The 25,543-nt window shown below is 56.3% G+C and overlaps 1 protein-coding gene across 4 annotated transcripts in view; it reads left to right on the top strand.

Moving 5' to 3' along the window:
- The window catches only part of ADGRL1 (adhesion G protein-coupled receptor L1), a 46,271-nt gene that overhangs the window by 5,622 nt on the left and 15,106 nt on the right, over positions 1-25,543 (top strand). For 2 of the 4 annotated variants that reach the window (XM_053910589.2, XM_053910588.2), the window contains exons 1-5: positions 7,454-7,677; positions 9,417-9,581; positions 12,870-13,083; positions 16,671-16,780; positions 23,804-24,604. In XM_053910589.2, the coding sequence (XP_053766564.2) occupies positions 7,623-7,677; positions 9,417-9,581; positions 12,870-13,083; positions 16,671-16,780; positions 23,804-24,604 (1,345 nt within the window). In that variant the 5' untranslated portion in view covers positions 7,454-7,622. Of the gene's footprint in view, positions 1-7,453; positions 7,678-9,416; positions 9,582-12,869; positions 13,084-16,670; positions 16,781-22,575; positions 22,661-23,803; positions 24,605-25,543 lie in introns of those variants that run through there. The other 2 variants (XM_053910590.1, XM_053910591.1) reach the window with 2 other exon arrangements.

Here is a 25,543-nt window from a genome sequence, read left to right as displayed (position 1 = left end):
CCTACACCCTAGTGGTGACACCTGGAAATGTCACCAGACATTGCCAAATGGCTGGGGTGGGGGAGCAAAATTAAAATTGGCCCCCTCTTCCCCCAAGTTGAGAACCACTGCTCTATTGCAGACCTCTGTAAAGAGCCAGGTATATTAGAGACTTTTGTGGACCCCCTTCCAACTCTGTTGCATATTCTTCCTCTGCCTCTTCTCAACCCTTTGAAAGTGGCAAAGCCATTCTTAACTCACTGGCTGTACAGAAGCAGGTAGTGATTGGGCCACAGGTAGCCAACTTCTGCCATAGAGCACCCGCAAATTGCCCTTGGTAGTGGAGGTTGGGGTACCATTAGCAGAAGAGCAGCCCCACTTAGGATGAGTCCAATGCAACCTATTCCTGTCACCTCCCTGCCCTCACCTCCTCCTGGTCTCCTGCATACACTCCCCACTGGTCACACTGGCTTCCTCACTAGTCCTCAAACATGCCAGGATGCCGGCCCCTTCTCCTCCTCCCTTCATTCTCTGCATCCCTTGTCCTGCCCCTTCACCACCAGCATCTATCTGGTGGTGGCAGAGGATCCAGAGCCCTCTTCCCTGGCTTCTATGACTTTTTCATCTCTGCTCAGCTGAGCCCACAGTGGAAAGCTTAGGACCGCACAATGGGCGCCTTGGTGGGGAAATGGACCTTGGGGTGCCATGGTACCACCCTTCCTGGTGGGGAGCACAGAGGAGGTGCCTGGCCAGCCTGAAAGCCAGGGAGGGTTTCCTGGAGGAGGGGGCTTCATAGCTTGGCCTGCCAGGGGAAGGAAGAGTAAAGTAAAGGGGAAGGAGGGGGGTGGGGACGGGGTGGGGGCACGCTGAGGTCAGAAAGGTGGTGGCTCAAAGGGAAAAAGGAAAGATACTGTTTCATGGATAGGCGTGCAGAGAGGAGGCTGGTTAGGGGACCAAAGGACTGAGTTTGTGAGTTTGTGTTTCTGTTTGTCCATGGGAATGAGAAGACCCACCGTGGGGCCAGGGCCCACAGGACAGGGTGTGAGTGTCCGGCACATGCTCCCTCCAGCTGCTGTGTGGGAGACAACTACAGAGGTTGGAAGGGGAAGCCACTGGTGCCTTCCAGGTGAGGGCCCAGTGGGGGCTGTGGAACGTTAGAGGTGCGCTGGTGTGGGGTTTTCCGGTTTTAGTTGACATGATTGGCTGGAGGTGGAGGAAAGAAGGGTTGGGAGAAATTGCAGGTTTCTGGTTTTCACAGTGAGTAGACAGGAGGAAAGGAGAGGGTGAAGGTAGGGAGCATCTACCGCTCTCAGTCCCCCCACCTCCCCTCCCTGCACGCAGTCTGATAATCTCCCCTCACCATAGAAGTCTGTGAACACTTGAGTTAGGCATGTGTGCCCCACCTCCCTCTCTACTCAGAACCTCTGTGGCTCCCACCTCACTAGGAAAAAAGCCCAAGTCTTTCCCAAGACTCACAAGGCCCTGCGTGATCTGCCCTGTAAACCCCACCCCCTTTTCTTCTTCCCACTCTCCCCCTCTCTCACCTGGCTGAAGTGACACTCCACATCCTGCCTCAGGGCCTTTGCACATGCTGTTCCTGCTGCTTGGCATCCTTTTTCCCCAGGTACTTAGGTGGCTCACCTCCCTGAGACCTCTGCCAAAATTTTGCCTCCTCAGGGAGGTTTTCCCTGTCTATACCACTTCCCTCAGTCTCTCCCTCTTGGGCCTACTTTTCCCCAAAGCACGTGTGCCTCTGTGGGAATTGGGTAACTGCCCACTAAATGGACAACCTGTCCTCTGGGTTTGCTTCATCTTAGTTCATTGAACAAATCAACAAGTACATGGTCCTGGCCCAGGGCTGGGGATGCAACAGAGTGCCAGACAACCATGATGGACCTTTCCCTGTGGAGTCCCCAGTGGGTGGAAAAGGCAGCAGATCAGCAGCAGAGTCCAAATCCGATTATGGGAGCAAAAGGTGGAGGCCCCGTGTGCTGCAGGTGTGCGTCCGAGTAGGGACCACTGCAGCCCTGGTGGGCAGAGCCTTTGGGAGGAAGAGGTGGGTGGGAGGCCCAACACTGTGTGTGTGTGTGTGTGTGTGTGTGTGAGTGAGAGAGAGAGACAGAGAGAGAGAGAGTGTTAGGGGGTGCAGAGAACAGGCACCTTGGGGAACAGAGTAGAGAAGGTAATGACAAAGTGGCAGGAGACCAGGTCCTGAGATGCTGTGTTGGGGCACTGAGGCAATAGGGAGCCATGGATGATTGCAGGCAGGGAGAGACTTGATTGGGTTTTCATTTTGCAAAGATCCCTCTGGCTACTAGGTGGAGATTGAGTGGAGTGAGAGTGGCAGATAGAGGGCAGAGGCCTCTGGGGAAGGGGGTACTTCGATCAGCCCCCACTCCTCTGCAGTCTAGTGCAGCCAGAGGGCAAACTCCACCCTGGGGTGCCGAGGTCCAATGGAAGAGAGATAGTAAGTAGAATGAATGGGATTTTTTAAAAAAAGAAAGCCAGAGTGGGATGTGGGAGTGCTGGGGCCAGCAGGACCTCCCTGAGGAGGTCATGTTTGAGTAAAGGCCCGAAGGGGGCAAAAGAGGAGGGGTTGGGGTGGCCGGGGAACAGTGAATAGCCGCTCGTGCAAAGGCCCTGAGGTGGGACTGTGCCTGTTTTTCACCTTGAAAATGGGAGTTGAGTGAGCCAGGTGGTGAGGGCAAGGAGGGCAGGAACTTGGGGGACTTGCAGGCCACAGGAGGACTTGGACTTTTACTCTGGGTGAGGTGGGAACCTCGGAGGTTTCTGAGAGCTTTGGAGGGACACCGTAGGTACTCAGGTGCTCATCGGCGCCCTCTGGCTGCTTTGGGGGGAATAGACTGAGCGGTGAGAGCTGGAGCCCAGAGACCTGGGAGAGGGCCACTGGGCTGGGGCAGGGAGGTGGCCAAGGGGTGGGGAGAAGTGAACAAATTCTGAAGGGGAGGCCACAGGAGCTGCCGGGTTGGATGTGGGTGATTGAGGACGAGAGAGGGGTTCAGGATGACTATAGTTCCTGAGCACCTGGGAGGACCAGCTGCCCACTGTTGAAATGTGGGAATGTGGAAAGATGAGTGTTTGGCAGGGACCTTGCCCTCCCTGAGCCCCAGTTTCCTTCTTGAAGGAGGGCAATGTTCTGGGCAGCTATTCTGTCTGTTCGAGGTAAATCTGTTAGTCTGGAGTAGGGATGGGGAAATGGTCTCAGAGAGGCCAAGCATACTGCCCAAGGCAGTACAGCAGATTCCTACCCAGGGCCTGCCTCTTCCTCACTCTGTCATGCCTGAGGACTTCCTGGAGGTGAGCCTGTGGAGCTGCGCTCTCAGGCTGCTGGGTTTGGGGGGGACTCAGTCTGCTGAGAGGGAACTGGAAACAGGAGACACTGTATGGGGGGGTGGGGTAGTGAGGGCCTCAGGGCCCCCCACTCAGACTCCCACCCACTGGAGCACAGAGGGTTGCCATAGCAGCCTTACTTTAGGGCAAGCTAGAGGCACCCCCTCTCCTCCAGCAGTCCCATTCTGCCCCACCCCAGGGCACCTGAGGACAGAGCCCAGGTTGCAGCCTACCACCAGGTTACCACTGCACCCCACACCCCTTGATTTGAGACACATGGGGATCAGGCCTCAGGTGCAAACACCGAGGCAGGTGGGCCAACCTGGTAGTCGGACATGTCTGGGGCCCAGTCCCTCTCTCAACCTGAGGCAGTGAGCACTGTTTCCCTTGGGTTCATCTGAAGACCAAGGTGGTGACACATGCAGGTGCAGGCTCACCTGGCCCTGATGGTGTGGAACCTCCAGGAGGGCCCACCTCTGAGGACCATCAGTCACACAAATCCCTCGGGGACCTGGAGGGGAGGCTATCCTAGCCCCCAGGGTCAAACCAGTGCCTGGTGCCCAGCTGGGGACCCTGCCTGGGTTCACAGCCCCCTTGCCAGGTAGGTACCCCTGGGACCTTACTTTCCTCATGTGTGAAATGTGGGTGTCCCCCTTTACTAAGTTCTTGTGAGGATTAAAGGAGGTGTGCATGCATAGTGCCCGGTGCAGGGCATGGTGTCTGCTGCTGTGCCTGGCACCGGGGGTCTGAGCACTGGCGGTCCCAGCAGCACCCCATCTCACAGTCTGTGAAGGGTTCCCCGAAGTTGTGTGGCCCCGGGTCCTGCCCTCTTCTCTGCCTCCCACCTCCCATGTGTCCTGACCCCTTTGTGACTTTCCTAGGGCTGATGTGACAAAGTACCCTGGACTAGGTGGCTATAATACCAGAAATATATCGTCCCAGTTCTGGAGGCCGCAAGTCCGAGATCAGGGCGTTGTTGGGGTTGGTTCCGTCTGGGGTCTCTGAAACCAGAATCTGTCCCAGGCCTCTTCCCTGGCCTCTAGGAGCTGCCAGCAGGCCTTGCTGTGCCTTCGCTTGTTGAACCATCACCCCAATTCTGCCTCCATCTTCACATGGGGTTCTCCCTCTATGCATAGCTGTGTCCAAATTTCCTGTTTTCATAAGAACAGTCCTACTAGTTAGGGCCCACCTTACAGACCTCATTGTAACTTGATTACTTATTTTATTTACTTATTTATTTTTTTAGAGAGAAAGAGAGAAATACCAATTTGTTATCCCACTTATTTATGCGCTCACTGGTTGACTCTTGTATGTGCCCTGACCAGGGGGGATTGAATCCACAACCTTGATGTATCAGAACACTTTAACCCACTGGGCTACCTGGCAGGGCCTTGATTACTTCTTTTAAATAAGGTTTCATTCTGAAGTGCTGGGGGACCGGACTCGAACATACCTTTTTAGGGAGAGGACAAAACTCAGTCCATAGGATGGCCAGGCCTGGGTCTCCCCGGTGGCTCCCACATACCTGTGCCTGGCCTCCCCACCTACGTGGGCACCAGGTGACAAGTGAAACTCTTCAGTGTGGGGTGAGCACACACTCAGGGAAGGACGGGAAGGAATGGGAGCTGTAGAGCCCCCCTCCTGAGTGGGTGGTTCTGAGTGTGCCTGGGGCTTCCTGGGGGAGCTGCTCCAGGGAGGAGGCCACAGGGAGCAGCAGGCTGCCCTTGGGAAACCCTTCTGTGGCCCTGAGACATTGGTGCCTGGCCAGTGTGGGCCAAACTGGGCCCCTGGTCTTGGGGCAGGCGCCCCCTCTCCAAGTGCCCCCACCACTGTTCTTCATCACTCATCCTGGTTCATTTGACGTATATTTGAGGACCTACTGTATGTCTAGGTGCCAGGAAATGGTCCCAGGAGCTTCCGTTCTCCTAGGCATGCAAAAGAAATTCACCAGTGGACAGGTAAAGTCACGTGGCAGGAACGTGATCAGTGGCGACAGTGGTGGTGACTGCTGCAGAGGGGGCCTGTTGCACTCACTGTGTGCCAGGCACGGCTCTAAGTGTGTCACGGGCATGGGTCCATCTTATCCTGCTGCTGTCCTGTGAGGCACCCCCATTTTGCCAAGAGGAAAACGGGGACACAGGAGGTCACAGGATGGCAGGGGCTAATAGGCAGGCCCTGACTGCGGGGCACTGTGATGCAGGGTGTGGGGGGCCCATGCGTGCCTCTGAAGACTGCGCGTCCTAGCTGAGATCTGAGGGCTGTGGAGCTGGGGACACAGGCCAAGACCTTGCGGTGGGAACCTGGTGGCTGGAGCAGGGCGGGGGGGCAGGAGTCAGAGCACGTGTGGCTTTGTGGGCTGCGCAGTGTGACCTGTTGCGGGTGTTTAGGCTGAGGAGTGATCTATCCAGATTGTCTTTGAAAAGACCCCTCTGTGGAAACAACCTAGCGTCCATCTTGCACGAACAGATGAAGTGTGGTCCGGCCGTACAGTGGAATATTGCTCAGTCATGAAGGGGAATGAAGCACTGACGTGCTACAACTTAGCTGAACCTTGAAAACATCATGCTGAGTGACAGAAGCCAGACACAAAGGGCCATGTGTTGTGTGATTCCCTGTATAGGAAATGTCCAGAGCAGGCAACTCTTTAGAGACAGAAAGCAGATAGTATTGCCAGGGGCTGGAGGGAGAGGGGAGAAAGGAGTGCTTAGGAGGCACGGAGTTTCTGTTTGGGGTGATGGAAAAGTTTTGGAAATAGCCCTGGTCGGCGTGGCACAGTTGGTTGGAGCATCATCCCATAACCAAAAGGCCGCTGGCTTGAGTCCTGGTCGCAGGCTTGATCCCCCACTGGGGCACGTGCAGGAGGCAGCCAATTGGTGTTTCTCACGTTGATGTTTCTCTCTCTCCCTCCCTTCCTCTCTCAAATGAGAGTAAAATAAACCTTTAAAAATTATCTTTTAATTAAGAAAAGTTTTAGAAATAGAATATGGTGGTGGTGGCACAGCGTTAGGATGTAGTTACTGCCACTGACTCCTGTGGTTAAAATGACTAACTTTGTTATGTGTAAATATGACCGTAATTTCTTTTTAAGGCCCCTCTGGTGGCTGGGGAGCCTGGAGTACAGTTTGAAAGGGGTCAGGGCCACCGTGGGTGGACGGTGAGCCAGGTCTAGAGGGCGGCTGCCAAGCATGTGTGGACACTGGAATGTTCTGGAGGCACAGGCCCAGGACTTGCTCCTGAACTGGAGGTGGGAGGTAAAGGACAGCGGAGCCCAAGGACTCTGACGGCTGAGGTTTTGGCCCGAGGACCTGGGAGGGTGGTGGTACAGTGGGCGGGTGCAGGGGCTTAGTTGCGGTCCGATCAGGCTGAAGGTTGGCTGCAGACTCCGAAGGAGGTGCAGGTGGTGAGGAGGGAGGCAGGGCTGGAGTGCGAACGCGGCAGTCATCACAGTATAAATGGTGGCTAAAGCCATGAGGTTGTTTGGGATCCCTGAGAGGAGGGTATGGGCAGGGAAGAGGTGTGGGGACCCCAGCGGGGCCCTGAGGTACAGCCTAGGAGGAGGGAGAGGAGCCACCCCATTCGATGGGTGCTCCCTGTGCCCTGAGTCGCACCGTGCTGTGGACAGCACCCTCTGAGGGGTCCCAGCTGGGCCCTTGTGTATGTAGACTGTTGACCTTATCAGAACCCTGCAGGTTCAGACTACTGAGGGAACTGGGAGGGGTGGGGAGGACCTGCTCAAGGTCGAACAGCTCGTAAGTGGCAGAGTTATGGCATAGCAGTGGGGATCCAGACCCACATGGGTTAGCTGCCCTCAGAGCCTGGCACCCCAGCCTCCCCAGCATTAACCAGCTGCCAACCAGTTTAACTGCCTCAGGGAGAGCCAGGGAGGGGAGTGTCCGTCAGCTTAGGGTCACTGCCTCTCCCGACCCTGACCGTGGCTGGGAGATGGGGCTGGGGGAGAAATGAGGTGGTGGGGAATACCCTTCCACCTAAACGCTGTGAAAGGAACTGGAAGTTCCGCGGGCCAGGTCTGGTCAGGGTTGTGGGAGGAGACACAGTTTTGGGCAGTAGAGGGGCGATTCTGGCCGCGGGGTGGGGGAGGGGCAGAGAGCTGCTGCAGGGACGGGGCACTGGGATGCAGGGCTGTGCTGTGAAGTCACTGTCCCATGGCACATGAGAGGACACTGAGGCCTGAACACTGAAAAGCTACATCAGGTGTTTGGGATCCTGGGAGAGCGGTCCAGGCAGAGGGCACCCCTGGGCTGGCGGGCAGAAGGAGGCTGGAGCATGTACGAATGGAAGGATGGGAGAGCCTGGCGGCCCCAGATCACCAGCAGCCCCTAGACCCTGGTGAGGAACGGAGGCCCTAGGGGAGAGCAGAGGGATCTATGTCATTAAATGATTTCTTCCTAAGTGGAGGGCAGGTGTGGAGGCTGGGAGGGGGAGGCCAGGACGGTGTCCAGGTGCAGTTGGATCGTGGCTTGCTCCTGGGTGGGGGAGTTGGGGACCAGAAATGGTCAGATTGGTGAGATACTTTGGAGGCAAAGCCCACAGGACTTGCTGACAGTTTATGAAGGGAAGGGGAGAGGCAAGAAATTGAGGCAGATTCCTAGGTTGGGGTCTGAGATTCATTCAACAAACATTCACTGCTGTGTGCCAGGCCTATTTTAGAAGCTGGGAATGGGGTTGTATACATAACAACCCAATGACCCCTGCCTGTGTAGGGCCACTGCATACATGAGGTAGTTACATGTGAACAAAGGCCCAAAGGAGGTGAGGGAGCACGGGGAGTGGCCTTGTGGATAACCAACTGGCAGGCAAAAGATAAATGTAGAGGACAAGAGGCCCTGGGGTGGGGCTCTGCTGGTGGAGAAATAGCAGGGGCAGGAGTGGCAGAGCAGAGAGGGGGCCAGTGAGCTAACTGGGACAGTCAATAGGCTTCGTTTTGGAGGGTGGCAGTAGCTGGGGCTCTGTTTAGAAAGTCCATACTGGAAATGAGAGATTGGGAAACTACTAAGTGGTTGATGGTGTTCAGATGGTGGGAGAGGCGCTGGGGCGACAGTGGGAGAGGACAGAGTGGGGGTTCGTACACTGGAGGGCCGGCCCTCCCCAGGGAATATGTTTCCAGCAAGTTCCTGGCCAGGCTGGTGCTGCTGGGCCAGGGCCACACGTGGCAAACTGGGTGAAGATTCAGCAAAGGGTCAAGAGTGTAGATCTGGGCATGCAGCCTGAGAGCATCCAAGGGAAACTGAGGCAGCAAGAAGTGGGAAGGAGGGACTGAGGGAGGAGATAAAGGGTCAGAACCCAGCCCTGTGCTGGAGAAGCCCGGGTGAGGGGGATGAGCAGGCAGGGGTGGAGAGGGCTGCAGGGGAGGGCACCCAGTCCTCGCCCTTCCTTACCCTCCCTGGCCCTCAAGGGGACTGTACCCGCCCCCCTGCCTGTCTGTCTCCACCTCACCCCCAAGGTCCCCTGGAAAGGAGAGAGGGGACTCGGTTGTCCCTGGTCCCCATCTGTGGCACCAGCCAGCTGGATTCTAATTAGCTACCAGAGGGAGAGAGCCAGGAAGTAGGGGGCAGGGGGCAGGGCCTGAATTCCTGCCTATGATCCGCAGGGTGAGGCTGCAAGTCCGGTTCCCACCCTGGGTGCTCTGCCAGGGGAAGAACCCAGGCTGGAGGACCAATAGACAGGGTCAGGATTTCAGGATGGGGAAGAGGCTTCTGGTGGGTCCCTTTCCCCAGGATGTAGGGTCTGAGGCCTGCCTGGTGACATCCTGATGAGTTGCCCCTGTCACCAGAAGTGGTTATCAAACCACAGGAGGTACTTCCAGGAGGTTCTGAGGTGCCTAGACAGGTGGGCCTATCTGCTGGGGTGGGGGTGGGAGTACAGCATGAGCCAGAGGCCCTGGAGGGGGGGCAGTCTCTGGCCACAGGGTACGGCTTCCATCAGTGGAGGTGCTGGACTTGGGCTGGCCTCTCTTGGGCCTGCAGACCAGATGCTCTTGGCCACCAGCAGGAGGGAGTGGCCCAAAAGCCCCTTGTCCTGGGCCTGCTGAGGAGTGGCCTCCACCTCACTCTCCCTGTCCTCCCCAGGCTGGTGGCCCAGGCTGTGGTGCCCACCTGGTGATGAGGGGCAAGGACCCCTGCACAAGCCACTGAGAGCCTTGGAAACGCCCCCAGCCATTGCCATGGCCCGCCTGGCCGCCGTGCTGTGGAGTCTCTGCATCACCGCTGTCCTGGTCACCTCGGCCACCCAAGGTAGGTGCTGCTGGGTCATGCCTCCAAAACTCGGTCAGGAGGGTGGGTAACACATTGAAATACCTCTGGATCACTGGTTAAAGCCCCCGCCCTACCCACACCTCAGAGGAACCAGGCCAGAGGAAGACTTGGTGGTTACACACCCCCAGCACCACTGAGGGGTTCCCAGCCCCTCACCCCCAACACCCAGGGGTCCAAGAGCCTGGGATGCAGGCTGTGGCACCCTGGGACCAGGGGGGCCTTCCTGGTGAGCTGAGGCTCATGTGTATGTCTGTGTGTGTCTGTGTATGTCTGTGATTACATCGCCCGGCTCTCACTGGGGAGAGGCTTAATTAAAGTGTGCCCGTTGACATTTATTTAAAAACAACTAATTACCCAGCTCAGCCCTATGCCGGCCCTGGGATCTTGTGCGTGCCACAATTAGTGCCCTGGGCCTGCCTGCCTACCCTCACCAGTTACTCAGTTACGGTCCCCATGGCGGGCAAGGGCAAGGTGAGGAGGGAGGCAGAGAAAAGGGGCCTGCTGGCCTTGCCTCTCCCTCTGGGGCATGGCCCCTGCCCACCCCTCGCTGCTTCCCAGGGTCCCATCATATAGCCCCACCTTCAGAAAGCCTCTAAAGGGGAGAGGGCATTATTCAACCCTGCCCCTGGGCCTTGGCACCACTCTGGCTAGCTGGCACCTTCTGCTACCCCAGTACCCGGGTTCTCTGCCCATCCAGCCCCTGCCCCATAGCCTCAGCTGGGGCAGGAGGAGCTGCTTTCACTCCCCAGACCCATCTGAGCCAGCCCCCCAGCCCTCCACCCCCAGCCTGCTCCCAGACCCAAGAAGGGCTAAAATTAGCTGTGGAAGCAGATGGTACTGGAGGAACATGTAAAACTTTCCCCCGAGTGGGACAACTCACCCCAGAAAACCCCAGGGGCCTAGCTGCCATTCCCCATGGGTCCCCAGCCAACAGTGGAGGGACCATATCTCAGAAAAGGGGACTGCGTAGCTCTGCTGCCATCACGAACTGGTCCCTTCTTTCTGCAAATCGCAGGTGCCCCCGTGTTGGAGCCTGTGAGCCACTCTGTGCAGCCCCACTCCCTGCTGGCACCCAGCAAGGCCTGGCTGGGACCGGTGTCTGGGAAGGTGGCTGCCCCTGCTGCTGGCTTGGACCCTGCCAAGCCTGCTCTGTCCTGCAGGGACTGCCTTAATTATGTTAATAACAACAGTAATTAGCACCCTGTTGTCTCACTGTGTGCTGCTGTGTCCCTCCCCCATTCTGGTTCTACAAGGTGAGAGCTGTCAGCCCCTTAGGGAAGGGAACAGGCACAGACTGGGCAAAGTGACTGGACAGTGACTGGACAAAGCCACCAGCCAGGGAGTGGCCGAGCTGCGATTCACACCCATCTGTCCAAGCTCTCAGTCCCTCCATGACGAGGACTGGCATGTGACGATGCGATCCCGCTAAGAGCTGGGCCTGCCCAGGGTGTGCTCTCTCATTCTCACATACCCTGGGAGGGTCCCAGATGGCACGAGGAGGCACCTCTGGTGGCACCCTCCCCCTTCACAGCACCATGCTCAGCTCCCCCTGTGAAGCACCATGCTCAGCTCTTCCTTCACAAACATGCCTAGTGCATGAATCCTGGGCTCTGGGTGCCCATTTTACAGACCGGGAAACTGAGGCCTAGGGAGGCTACAGGGGTGGCTGTCCAAAGGAGTGTGCATCAGAATTGCTGGTGGCTGCATATATCCAGAGGCCTGGCTTCACCCCAAGATCGTGATTCGGCAGGCCTCAAGGTAGGGTGGCCATAATTTGCATTCTGAACCAGCTGACCTGAGATTCTGGTGCTGCTGATCCCTTCTCACACTGTGAAAATCCCTGGGCCAAGGGGCACGCCAGGCCTGTCAGCTGGAAAGTGGCAAAGTCAAGCTCTGTGGTTTCTTCCAGAATATGAGTGATTTCCCCCAGCCCCCATGCCACTTCTTCTTGTGTGGGGTGGTGTGAGTTTAGGAAAGCACCCAAGATCACCCTCACTTCTGACACTAATTGGAATTCGCGGGTCCTTCAGACCAGCCTCAGGTTTGATGGTTTGCTAGAAGGATTCACAGCATTCATAAATGCCGTTAAACTTACAGTTAGGGTTTCAGCCAAGAGAAGAGGTGCATGGGGCAGCATCCAGGCAAGTTCCATGCGTGGAGCCTGCAGTTGTCCCCCTCAGTGGAGCCGAGGACAGAGTTAACTCTCCTGGCAGTGCTGAGTGACAACACACCGGGTGTGCTGCCAATCTGGGCAGCTCCCCTGAGCCTTGGGTCCACCACCTTTACTGGGGCTCAGTCATATAGACCACCCACATGGCTGATCTTAATCCCAGCCCCTCCAGAGGTCACCTGATGCCTCATGACCCAAAGCTCCCACCCGAAACCACATTGTTAGTGTCCTAGCTTGCCAGGGCTGCCGTAACTAAGTACCACAGACTGAGGGGCTTAAACAACAGAAATTTATTTCCTTGCAGTGCTAGAGGCTGGAAGCCCAAGATTAAGGCATGGAAAGGGGTGGTTTCTTCTAAGGGCCCCAAGGGAAGGATTTGTTCTGGGCTTCTCTCTGGCCATCTCCTGCCTCTGTCTCCTCATGGCCTTCCCTCAGGTGTCTCTGTCCAAATTTCCTCTTTTTATATTGAATTAGAGCCCATCTTCATGGACTCCTTTTAACTTGATTATCTCTGTAAAGACCCTAACTCTAAATTTGGTCACATAGGAACTTGGTGAGGGGGACGGGACACAATAACAGCACAGACTATGTCGGCACAGACTGGCATTGCCAGAGACCCCCAGGTAAACAGATTCTTTTTTCTTTTTTTAAGATTTTATTTATTTGTTTTTAGACAAAAGGGAAAGGGAGAGAAACATCATTGTGTGGTTGCTTCCCATGCACCCCCTACTGGGGACCTGGCCCACAACCCAGGCATGTGGCGTTACTGGAAATCGAACCAGTGACCCTTTGGTTTGCAGGCTGGCACTCAGTCCACTGAGCCACACCAGCCAGGGCTAAACACTCTCATCAGGCAGAATATTCCAAAAGGACTTGAAGGGTCCTCCCAGGTCCTGAGGCAAAGGCCAAACTCTCTTTGAGCAGGTTAACAACTTTACTGTACACTGGGCACACGGAGAAGTCCATTTTACAGATGAATAAGCTGAGGTTTGGACAGCTTGTGTCTCAGACACAGCCACGGTGCAGGTGGCTCCTTGTCTGTGGGGTCTTCACTCCCTTCCCTGTGCTGAGCATGACACCCTCCCCTGTTCCCACAGGCCTGAGCCGGGCTGGGCTCCCATTTGGGTTGATGCGCCGGGAGCTGGCATGTGAAGGCTACCCCATCGAGCTGCGGTGCCCGGGCAGCGATGTCATCATGGTGGAAAATGCCAACTATGGACGCACAGACGATAAGATCTGTGACGCTGACCCTTTCCAGATGGAGAATGTGCAGTGCTACCTGCCAGACGCCTTCAAGATTATGTCGCAGAGGTGAGGGGCTCCTCCGGGCTCTCGGAGGAGGGGTGACAGTAGTTCCTGGAGTCCCTGAATAAAGTGCCTGTCCTCCATGCATCCCCTGGACAGTGCACCCTCTTCACCTTCCATCTTTTCTTCTGTACATTCCACACACATTTCCTGCGTACCTTCTTTGCTGTTTGCAGGTGCCATCTAACAGCAAAGAAGCCCCAGCCCATCCCCCACTCAGCTTGTCTCCCTCCAGTCTGTACCCCAGCCCCCCACATACACACATGAGCCTGGTGCCTCCAGAAGCTCATAGGGAGGCGGCAAGGGCCTGCAGTGCAGAAGCAGTGGCAGGACGGGTCAAAGGTGTTATAGGAGCGGAGGGAGGGCCCAGAGTCTGGTCAGGCTTTTTTGAGGAGGTGACGTCTGAATGCAGATGACAGAAGTACATGTGAGCGTGAGGGAATGTGAGTGCCTGAGTGTGCGTGACTGGGTGTGTGTGCGTGAATGTGAGCGTGGGGTTGTGCCAGGCAGAGGCACTGCGTGTTCAAAGCTGCTGAAGCCTCTCTCATACCCACAGCCAATGCACTTAGCTAGTCCGTGCTTCCTTCATGTTACACTGATTTGACCACTGTTCGTACCAAGTCCACGTCTCCCCCCCCACCAGTACCTTCTGCCCCCTCTCCTTGTCCCCTCTTGCCAGCTACAGCCTGTTCCCTCCACAGCAGCCAGAGGGCGTGGGTGAGCACCTGAATCCAGGCACATCCCTGCTCAGAACCCTCCCTGCCTCCCACCTCACTTGCCCAAGCCCTCCCTCGGCCTGCAAGGTCCTGCATGCTCTGCCCTTTCCTCTCCCAGCCCTCACCTGCTCCACGCTCCCCCTTGATTCCATCCAGCCACCTGCTCTTTACACATATCAGGCATCTTCTCCCAAGGGCTTGGTTTGGGCCTTTGTGTTGGCTGTTCCCCCAGCCACCTGGCTCCTCCCTCCCCTCACTCAGGGATTTTCACCCAACTGTCCTCTCCTCCAGGCCTGCCTGACCACCCTTTCTAAAATCGCAGCTCCCCCTTCCTTTCCCCTTCTTTGTTTCTCTCCTAGCCCTGACTTCTACCAACAGTTCCATCAGATGTTTTGCCTCTTTATGTTGTTTATTTTATGTCTTCCCTCACTGGACTGTCAGCCCCACGGGCACAGGGAACTTTGTCTGTCACTGCAGCAGGCACTCACTGAATTTTTGCCAAATACTTGTGGGGATGTAGGATTCACTCCAGGACCTGGGCACAGAGTTGAAAAAGGGAAGGAGGGCTTGGGCCAGCTCTGCAGCCCCTTGACCGCTAGCAGAGGATTCTAGAATATGTCACTGGGCAGAGTCCCTGAGCTCCTCCAGAGAGTTTTTGGCACAGGACAGGCGTGGTAAGGTGGCTCAGCCTGGCCAGCCACCTCTGCCCCTCCCTCCCACCCTTACTCTCTCCAGCACCCATCCCCTCCCAATAATCTTGCCCCCTTTCCCCTTCCAGTCTCCCCTGCATGGGTGGAAACAATCTAGCTTCCAAGTCTGCTTGGGCGGTGCCCCTTCTCCTTGGGAACCCCTTTCCTCCTCCTTCCTGCCCCTCCAAATTCTCCCTCAGAGTTCATCAGCACGAGCTCTGGGATCTGTGGTGTCTTCCCAGCACCTAGCACAGCAGCTGGCTCAGTTCTGATGCTCATGGGTTCTCAGTTCCAGAGGGGCTAATGCTGAGCAGTGTGGGTGCCAGGACTGAGGGAGTGTCAGGAGGCTGCTGCTCCATTGTCTTTAACCCTGGAGGTGCTTTGTATCAGGGTACAACTTACCGCTCTGACAAAGACACCCCAGAGTAAGTACAGCAATTGGAGCTGAGCAGACCTTCCACACCTGCTTCCTGTGTTGGTGCCTCCCCGCACCCATCATAGGCGCTTCCGCTGCAGGTGGTTTGGGACATACAGTCTCCAGTTGGAAGGCCAGCGGCTTTCTCTTTTCTACTTGATATTCAGGTGAAATTGACATAACAAAATTCACCATTTTATTTTATTTTTAAAGATTTTATTCATTTCTAGAGAGAGGGGAAGGGAGGGAGAGAGGGAGAGAAACATCAATGTGTGGTTGCCTCTTGAGCGCCCCCTCCTGGGGACCTGGCCCACAACCTAGGCATGTGCCCTGATTGGGAATTGAACTGGCAACCCTTTGGTTCGCAGGCCGGCACTCAGTCCATGGAGCCACACCAGCCAGGGCCAAAATTCACTGTTTTAAAGTGAACAGTTTAGTGGCATTTAGTATATTTTACCGGTTGTGCAACCACCATCCCTACCTAGTTCCAGAACATTTTCATTGTCCCAAAAGGAAATCCTGTACCTATTAGCAGTCACTTCCCATTCCCTCCTCCTCCTGGCAAGCCACCAATCTACTCTCTGTCTCTTTCTGGACATTTCATTTATACAGAATCATGAAACGTGGCCTTTGTGTCTGGCTTCTCTCCCTCAGCATGATGTTTTCAAAGTTCATCCGCATTTAGTGAGTGTCAGCGCTCCATTCCTTTTCATGGCTAAGGAATATTCCCTTGTACAGATGGACCATGTTTTGTCTATCCATTCACCGGCCGATGGACATTTGGGTTTCCGCCACCCTTTGGCAATTGTGTGAGTGATGCTGCTGTGAATATTCATGCACAAACAGCGGTTTAAGCACTTGCTCTCAGTTCTTTTGGAAATATAACAAGGGGTGGGGTTTTGGGGTCATAGGTAACTCTCTGCTTAAGCTTCTGAGGCCAAGGTTCTATTTTGAAAGAAAGGGTTTGAGGGGGGTGGGTGTGAGCAGATCCTCATTCGTTAAAGTTAGGATGGGAGAAAGAAGACATAGCAGCCCTTTCTGCCTCCTTCCTGTCAGCAAGTTCTCCCACATGGCTTCCTGCACATCCCCCGTCAGGTCACTGTCCTGCCGGCTGAAACCTGGGCTGCTCCAGGAAACAGAGACCCTGACTGTGGGGACAGACCACAGAGGAGAAACATCTCTTCGTTGTTGTTAAGTGTGCCTCACTTTACATGTTAGCCATGCCCTGAGAAGCTAACAGGCACTCACAGCTCCCTGTGGGGAGCCAAGAATGGCTTCACCTTGAGGTGAGGACTGTGCCCCTGTCCTGGATACTCTGGCTGCGGATCCATCCTCACAGCAGCGCTGTCCAAAGACGTGGACACAGATGGACACTGTGAGCATTTCATGAACAGCACATTTGCAAAGACACTGCCTCCCGTGTGTGGCTTCACATGTCTTACTCTTCATGAACAAAGGATGGGCTTTACCGTCAATTTAGGGAAAAGTCGCAAGGACGTGATAACACCAGTGGCACTCAGATAGGATGGAAGTGATGAAGTGTGGCCGGGGGAGCCCTTCATGGGCTGATGCCATGCCAGGGTGGAGAGTAGAAGAAACCTGTCTAGTGGGAAAGAGAGAGCAGGCAGGAAGCAGAAAACAGTGCCCACAAAAGGCGCCTGACTTGGGTCTCAATGGTTCCTTCCCAATTTGGGGGTGTCTATTCCTGTCCTTACCCCAGAGGCCCCCCAGTTCTAGGCCTGTCTTATCCCAGCTCCCATCTTTCCTCTACAGGTGTAATAACCGCACCCAGTGCGTTGTGGTTGCTGGCTCTGACGCCTTTCCTGACCCCTGTCCTGGGACCTACAAGTACCTGGAGGTGCAGTACGACTGTGTCCCCTACAGTGAGTCATCTTGTTCCTCGTGCGAACATGGGCCCTTCCCCCACCCAGAGTGAGCGAGGAGGAGACACCTTGACCTGCTACACACACACACACACACACACACACACACACACACACACACACGACCAAGTTGGGGCCAGATTCATGGGGGACAGCTGGGCCTGTTCCCTCTCTCGCACATTCTTTTCTCGTAGTCATCCTTGTCCATACTCAGTGCCTGCCCCTCTCCTCCCTTGACCCCCCAGCCACCACCGAAGACTCTGTGCCTTTCTAGGAGCACCTTCTCCAACTCTTGTTACCCTGGCCCACTTGCTCTGCTTCTTCTTGTGCCTCTGGTTTGTTTACACACTTTAAGGCCACACCTCCATACTCTGCTTTGCACACTTACATCTCCCCTCAACCCTGCTGCCCTATAATCCCTCTTTGTCCCTATTCTTCTCTCATCCCTTCCCTTCCTGAGCCCCACCCTTACACACTTGCTCTTCCCTCTCACTCACCATGCTTCCTCTCTGCACTGTCTCTCCTTTCTCTTGTCCTCCTCACCCTTCACAAGCCCCTGGTCCTGCCCCTTACCAGTCCTCGCAGCTGGACTCTATGCCCACAGAGAGGCAGACCACCACTGAGGCCTCGTGGCAGATTCAATGTGAAGGGCTGGAGGCATCTTCCACAGATTTCTATCTCCTAGTTGGTTTGCCATGAGAGCACTTCCAGTTTGCAAGGAAGTGCTGCCATATTGGACTGAGAGGGGCCCCCAGGAAGCCTGAGGAAGGTTATCTTGGGAGCCAGAGGCCTGGCTTTCTTCCACCTGGCCAAGGAGAACAGACAAAGACAGGGTCTCTCCTCCTCAGCACCCCGCCCTTAACACCATCCTTCTTTCCTACCCTCAGACTTCCCTCTGCCACCCCTTTCCTTCCCCCAGCCCCCAGCTTCACATAGCTAACCTGGAGGTGGGGCCTCCCAGCAGAGGGGGAGGAGGCAGGGCCACCAGAGAGTGTGTGGGGTGGGGGTGGGGAACAGGTGCCCATGACTCACCCTCCTCTCCCCTCCCACTCCAGCCTTAGCCCCCAACCTTCGATTTCTCCACGCAGGTGACGATCTACACTGGGGAAAACAGGATCGCTTCTGTGCTCCCATAACTTTCTTCTTTTAATCCTCACCCTTTGCTTTCAGCAACCGAGGCCTCCAGCCACCACCTGAGGGGGACGCCCATCTGATCCTTGAAGCCTTCCCACAGCACTGGGGACATTGCCCACCCCCAGGGCTGGGGCAGCAGGGAAGGAGGGCAGGAGGTGGGGAGCTTAGCACAGCGGGGAAATTGGGCTTGGTCCGAAGCTCGGCCAGGCTCTTGAATTTTTCTGGCTCTGAAACTTAAGCAAATGACTTAATTTCACTGGGCCGCTGTAGGGGAGGCAAGAGTCAAGGAGATGGTGTGGGCAAAGCAGCTGGCCCAGGGCCAGCCTCAGAGTCTGCTCCCAGTGGCAGTGGCCGTGTCCTCACCCCCAGCGCTCAGACCCAGCCTGGGTCAGGATGTGCTCAGTAATGGTCCAAGTGCCCTTTTAAGCCGGCTGAACCCGTATATTCATCTGTGGTGGGGGAATGGACCAAACACCTTTCCTGGAATGCTGCCAGGAATAGAGAGAACATGGATAATGCTCCCCATGTGCCCTGAGCCATAGGTGAAGGAAGTGGTGCCCACCTTTGCCAGCTGTGTGGCCTCAGCCATGTTGCTTCAGTTCACTGAGCCTCAGTTTCCCCAGCTATTGACAGGGTTTTCAAAACACTGCCCAGGAAGTGCCTGGCATGGTCCCTGACACCTAGTGAGTGCTGGGCACTTGGCAGTCATTGTTTCTGCTAGAACTAACAATTATTGTTATTGCTGTTGGTAATCAAAAATAAAACTAACAACAGATGATGAACCCAGTTCCTCCTGAGGTGGATGGGTTAAAGGCAGGAAAAAATCCCTTGGTCCAAGTGGAGCCCAAAGTGGATGCCACATAGGTAAAGAAGCAGGAAAAAAGTTTAGAGGGCTTGAATAGGAAAGGAGTGGAGAGACCTTGAGCCGACCCCGGGGTGGGCAGGAACACGACCCACAGAGACCAGGAGGTAGGCCGGTCAGCCCAGGGGATGGGTAAGCCCCCAGTCTGATGGGAGGGAGCTATCCTGAGCTCTGGGAGAGACAGGACACGCACATGCAAACATACAGCGGTGGTGTCGGGGGCACAGTGGGGCTGCGTGTGTTCTAGACAAGCAGACCTGAGGGCTGAGCTAGCTTCTGGTCCCAGAGGTCGGGGGCTGGGATTACCAGGAGGATTGAAGCTAGGCCACAGAAGAGGGAGGCTGGGCACTCACTTGTCCCCAAACATTTGCTGAGCACCTCCTGTGTTCCAGGCCCTGGATGAGACACTGGGAAGGCAGCCACACCCTGCCCCTGTGGAACTCCCTGCTCCTACCCCCAGAGAGATGGTAGAAGAGCCAGACCCTGGTACAAGGTTCCTGAGGGGCCAGGGGCACAGAGCCTGGAGGCTTCAGAGGCTGGGGTGATCCCAGTGCTGGTGCAGGCCTGTCGGTGGGTGTAGGGACTACCATGGGGAGGGGGCAGTGGTGTGTGGGACCCCCCCCCCACACACACACACACATTGGACAGGCCCGACTAACGCTGGATTTGCCTTGCAGCTGTGCACAATCTAACCATGCCCCCTTCCTCCCCCAGGTACACTGGCCCACCAAGCATCAGGTGGCGTGGAGCTCCTGGCTCCTGGGGCCCCCAGGGGGGTTGCTGGGCAGAAAAACTGAGTCTCGGGAGAGTGTGTCTGTGCCACCTGCTGTCCTGCCCTGTCTGTGATGTCTCCCCAACCCAGCCTCTTCCCTCTCTGCCTCTGTTTCCCCATCCCAGCTCTTTGAGGCCCAGGGGGGCTCGCCTGTCTGCCTCTCAGTCATTCTGTGTCCACTCTGTCACCCTTTCTCTGTGTTGGCTTTTTCTGGGTTGTGAGGGCTTGGGGGAACCCAGCTGGACTCCGACGAGGCCAGCACAGACTGGGAAGGAGTTCAGCCTGTTCTCTCAGCTCTGGGCACCCAGGTCCCAGAAGGCACTGAACCCCTTCCCCTGGGCCCCTGGTTCTGGCAGGAGGGCAGCAGGCAGGGTGGGAAGGGATCAGAGTGTACCCTTTACCACTCCCTCCCTGGTGCCCCCCTAACCAGAGCCTGCCTCCCAGCCTGGACTCCCCTCTCCCATGAGGGTGCCCACTCACATCTGAAGGCATGGTCCTCCTACCTGCCTGTAGCCCCATCACCCCATGTCTCTCTTGGTCTCTGTCTTCCTGCGTGTTTTCCCTTCCCTGTGACTGTCTCCCCCTCGACCTCTTGCCCCAACCCCACCCCAGAGGAAGGGACTTGGGGGTGGGGGCTGAGCTGATGCTACGTTCGGGGTTGGGGAACCAGGAGTGAGGAAAGGAAGGAAAAGGGGGCATGTTGCCAAAAAAGAAACGAAAGCAATTTAATCTCTTTTTTTCTCTTTTTTTCTTGCGCATTTTTTTTTTCAATTTGTTTTCTCTCTCTCTTCCGATGCTTAAAGTAGAAGTGGAGCAGAAAGGTAAACGCACTGTTACCAATGCTAACCCCTAACTCACACTTTGTTTTACCTGTACTATACTTATGTGACCCGCCCTCCCCTCTTGGCCCCTTCTTCTCCCACCTGTCCAACTGGGTCCAGTTGCTAGCCCCCACCCCAGGTGTCCTCCCAGTGGGGCCAGCCCTGGTCCAGCCGTGGGCAACTCCACACTCCAGACACCCGAGGAAGCTCCTCTCTGAGTACACGGCCAGGACCTTCTCTCTCTTTCTCTCTCTGCCTCTCTTTCTTTCTGTCTCACCCTGTCCCTCCTTCCTAGTCCCTGGCCCTGCCAAGGGGACCTGGCCCTCTCTCATCCTTCTTTTGCCTCCTTCAGGAGAAGTTTGTAAGCATCCTGGGTGGGTGGGGACCCCCTTCCCTGGCTCCCGACTGGGGGCGGGGTGGGGGGGCACCGGGTGAGCTGTCTTTCTCCTCTCTTCTTCCTGCCCCAACTTTGATAACTTACGTTCAGTTGGGGGAGGCGGGATGGAGGGGACACTTTTGTTTTCCTTTTGGAGAGCAGATTGGCCCTATCTCTTGGGCTCCTGGTGGCTTAAGTTCCTTCTGGTTTGGTGTTTTCAAGGCCCAGAGCTGTTTTGGAGCACAGAGCACCAGTTTCCCCCACCCCTGGCCCCCAACCCCCAACCTCAACCTACTGGGGGCCCACCCCTGGGGAGGGGTATAAATTGTCCCCAGCCCTGGGAGGGCAGCCTGTCAAATGGGGGAGGGCAAAGGGGTGGGGATGGGCCTCACGGTGGGGGGAGCGTGGGGTGGGGGAGCATTTTTCTCTGGTTCTGAAACACTTGCAAAGCTGCAGTCAGGGTTTCTTCTGGGCTGTTGTGGTTAGAGGACCAGGGAGAGCGGGGAGGGGACAGTATGGGCCAGGTATGGGGACTTCCAGGAGCACCGTAATTTCTTGCCAGGTTTAATTAACCTTCAGCAGGGCAGCAGGAAGACTCCATGGTGGGTTGGACTGTTTGTCATGGAGGGAAGGGCAAGGGTTGCAGCTGAAGGGGTTGGAAGGTGGGATGTTGGGGGTAGGTGCTTCCTCCCGAGAGTTTTTGGGAAATTGATAGCTCTGAGGCTGGCAGCAGGGGAAAGGCTGGGTGAGCATCCTTTCAGATAGCTTTTGCCTTGAAATTACGGTGATCTGTAGAGCATCCCCTCCAAGGGAGGTGGGGCAGGGTCCCTCCAAGCTGCTCCCCTACCCGCTGTCTCCCTCCCCCATCTCAGAGAGGCCTGGGCAGCCAGCCCACGGTCTGCCCCAGAACACCTTGCCACTCTCTCCCTCTCTCTTTCCTGGAGTCTCTCTCCCATCCAGCACCAGACACTCTTCTTGCAGGTCCGGTGGTGGTTTGGATACGCATCCCTGGATCTTTTCTCTTCAAGAGGCGGGTGGGAGAAGGGAAAGGAGGTGTTGGGAGCTTGGTGCTGGGGAGGGGTCCTTGCTGGCAAAGGCCCCAGACAGACCCTTCCTCATCTTTTCCCCCTTCCCCAGGGTAACCTCTAACCACGTTTTCCTCCTCCACACCCTTCTGACCAGGTCAGGCTCTGAGACCTCTCACCGCCCCCCTCATACACACAGCTGGCAAGGGCCTCCCCCCAACCCTGGCTTGGGGAGAGGGGAGACCTGGGCACAGAGGAAGCGGGTGGAGGCCAGGTGTGCTGGTGACAGGATACAGGCCAGCACCTCAGGGCACTGGGGATAGGGAGATGCTGAAGCCCCAGGGCCCAAGCCAGGAACCTTCTGGTCCTTGCCCACCTCTGTGCCCTCAGCTTCCCTTCCCCTCCTAAAATATGGCATGTTCCTGGCTGCTTCGTGCCTGGGGACCCTTGAGCTGCCCCCCAAGCCAGTGCCAGGTCCCAGCCTTCCTGTCCCTTTTGGGGCCAGCTGCTTTGGTGACAGGCCAAGCAGAAGCAGAGAATTCACTGCAAACCCTCACCCTGGCCTGTCCATGGGTTCTGCTAGCAGGGAGGTGAGAGGGAGGCCCCAGCCATCCTGGATGGCAGGGCCTCTGGCCGTCACCACTCTGGGAGGAGGAGGGGAGTCTGGCCTTGCTGACCATGAGAGTTCAGATCTCCACTGGGTCAGCAGGGGCCTAGGAGTAGGTGGCCCTGGGACGTGATGGGGCAAGGGTGGGCAGGCCAGCAGGGGCCAATGAGATGCAGTTGAGGTTTTCCTCCTTTTCAGGGATTGGGGGGGTGGGGCGGGGCCCCCCACCTTTCTGACATCAGCGCTGCCTTGGTCCCTCCTCCCGAGCCGGGGATGGTTGCAGGTAAATCGGGGTCCGGGGCAGGGGCGGTGGGGGGGCCTGGCTGGGGTGGGCTGGGTCTTTATCCTAGCACTTGGTTCCCTCCCTTACCCACTCTGAGCTGGACCTGGGACTGCCCCCCTGAGGGACCCTCAGTCGGGCCTGGGCCTTGGAGTGAATTCTCTGCTCACCCCCTCTCTCCTCTGCCAGCACTAACCCTTTCTTCCCAGGTGGTCTCCAGTGTGCCTCCCTTGGAACCAGGACCTCTGCTGAGGCCCCCCACCTTGTCTCTCTTCCCTCCATGCAGCTTTCCTTCCCTCTCCTCAACTCTCCTGGGGAGTCCCCTACCTCCCCATGTCCCATTCCCATCCCTGTGCACCAGTGTCAGTGTCTGCTGCTGAACAAACCCCACGAGACCCTGCCGGCTGGGAGCAGGGCTGGGCACTGTAGGGGAGGGGCTGGACTTTTCCAGAAACCCTTCCTGATTGTGTGGATACTGGGGCAGAGGCACAAGCTGCGTCAGGAACTTTGGGTGCTTCTTCCACCCTGAAATGGGAGGTACCCTCTATACCCACAGTGGGTACAGAAACATTACTACCTTGCAATTTTTGCAGGAGGAAGAAAATGGAGTAAAAAAAAATATGTCCTTGTGTGGTTGGTGAAGGATGGGACCCTCGACTCTAGCTCTTCCATAGGGGGCAGAGACGAAGGCGAAGGGGCAGGGTGCTGAGTCCCTGGAACCTCAAAGCTGCTGAGCAGTGGCTGCAGTGAAGAGGTCTTTCTGCCCCACTTAAGGCACACGAGAAAATCTGGGAGGGCTTTTGCCAAACCCCTTATCCCCAGCCTGTGGGGTCTCTAGCAGCCAGGAAAGGAAAGAGGGGCACCACCTCCCCACCACTAACCCTGCTCTTAATGGCCTTCAGGGTTGACATCTCCAGGGAGAGGGGCAGCTGGGTGGGGTGGGGGTCCCAGCCCAGAAACCCCCTTCCCATCACCAGCCCTACCAAGCAACCATGACTGCAGCAGCAGGAGGGGACAGCCTGGCTCCCTCCCAGGCCTTGTGACCAATTTGCCTCTCTCTTCCCCTCTCTCTTTTCTCTCTGCCCCTCCCTTCCCTCACCCCTGCTCCTCCTCTCTATCTCCTCCCCTCCTACCTGCCCGGCCCAGTCTTCGTGTGCCCAGGGACGCTGCAGAAGGTGCTGGAGCCCACCTCAACACACGAGTCAGAGCACCAGTCTGGTGCGTGGTGCAAGGATCCACTGCAGGCAGGAGACCGCATCTATGTCATGCCCTGGATCCCCTATCGCACAGACACGCTGACTGAGTACGCCTCGTGGGAGGACTACGTGGCAGCGCGCCACACCACCACCTACCGCCTGCCCAACCGCGTAGATGGTACCGGCTTCGTGGTTTATGATGGCGCTGTCTTCTACAACAAGGAACGCACACGCAATATCGTCAAGTATGACCTGCGCACACGCATCAAGAGCGGGGAGACAGTCATCAACACTGCCAACTACCATGACACCTCTCCCTACCGCTGGGGGGGCAAGACCGACATCGATCTGGCTGTGGATGAGAATGGGTTGTGGGTCATCTATGCCACTGAGGGTAACAATGGGCGGCTGGTGGTGAGCCAGCTCAACCCCTATACGCTGCGCTTCGAGGGCACATGGGAAACAGGATATGACAAGCGCTCTGCGTCCAACGCCTTCATGGTGTGCGGCGTCCTCTATGTGCTGCGCTCAGTCTATGTGGACGATGACAGTGAGGCAGCTGGCAACCGCGTGGACTATGCCTTCAACACCAATGCTAACCGCGAGGAGCCAGTCAGCCTGGCCTTCCCCAATCCCTACCAGTTCGTCTCCTCCGTGGACTACAACCCACGCGACAACCAGCTCTATGTCTGGAACAACTACTTCGTGGTGCGCTATAGCCTGGAGTTTGGACCCCCGGACCCCAGTGCTGGTGAGGAGGCGCCTGTTCACTGCCCCAGGCCCCACCCACAGTCACAGGGTGGGGACGCACTCTGGGAGTTCTCCGGGACTTGAAGGTGGGCTGGGGAAGCCCTGGAAGTCTGAGAGAGTCACACAGCACATGCTGTTCTAAGTACTTAGCAGCTGATAAATAATTTATCCCACCCTCACAGTCATTGGCATTGTTACTGCCCCCAGTTTACAGATGAGGAAGCTGAGGCCCTGGGGTATTGGGAGATTCGTTTATTTTTAATTTTTTTTAAATTCTATTTTTATTTTTAGAGACGGGAAGGGAGGGAGAAAAATATCAATGTGTGAAAGATACATCAATTGGTTGTTTCTCGCACACCCCCAACCAGGTACCTGGCCTGCAACCCAGGCATGTGCCCCAGCTGCAAATCGAACTGGCGACCCTCTGGTTTTGCAGGCTGGCACTCAATCCCCTGAGCGACACCAGCGAGGGCCTATTAGTTTATTTATTTGAGAATTTGGACTCAGAACTCAAGTTTCCCAACCATTGAGCTGCACTGCCTCTCACAGTGGCCTGTGGACTTTCGCCCTGGAACCTTTATCAACTGAAATCTTGGGTGGAAGCCCAAGTATCCAGTGGAACAGAACAAGGCTGAGTGCTGATGTTGATGGGCTGAGGGCCTCTCTGTAGTTCCATTTTCCCCCTCAGCTTCCCTGAGCCAGCTCTGAGCAGCTCTTGGGCTCCAGGGAGCCTAATCTAATTCAGCTTCATTTTCATAATGGGGAACTGAGGACCCCAGAGGAAAGGGACGTGGCCAGGTTACAGAGTCCAGAGTGAGAGTAACCGAGCATGGGAGGTGGCCATTAACCTCCTTCATGGCCTGTCCTCTCCTGTTTTTTCAAACTTCAGGGTGCACACAAGTAAATTCTTACCACCTTTTGATGCCTTTACATGGTCCCA

The sequence above is a fragment of the Desmodus rotundus genome, chromosome 9 (genome assembly GCF_022682495.2).
Source record: "Desmodus rotundus isolate HL8 chromosome 9, HLdesRot8A.1, whole genome shotgun sequence".
NCBI lineage: Eukaryota > Metazoa > Chordata > Mammalia > Chiroptera > Phyllostomidae > Desmodus > Desmodus rotundus.
The sequence above is the reverse complement of the archived record's forward strand: the minus strand, read 5'-3'. Positions and strand labels throughout refer to the sequence as shown.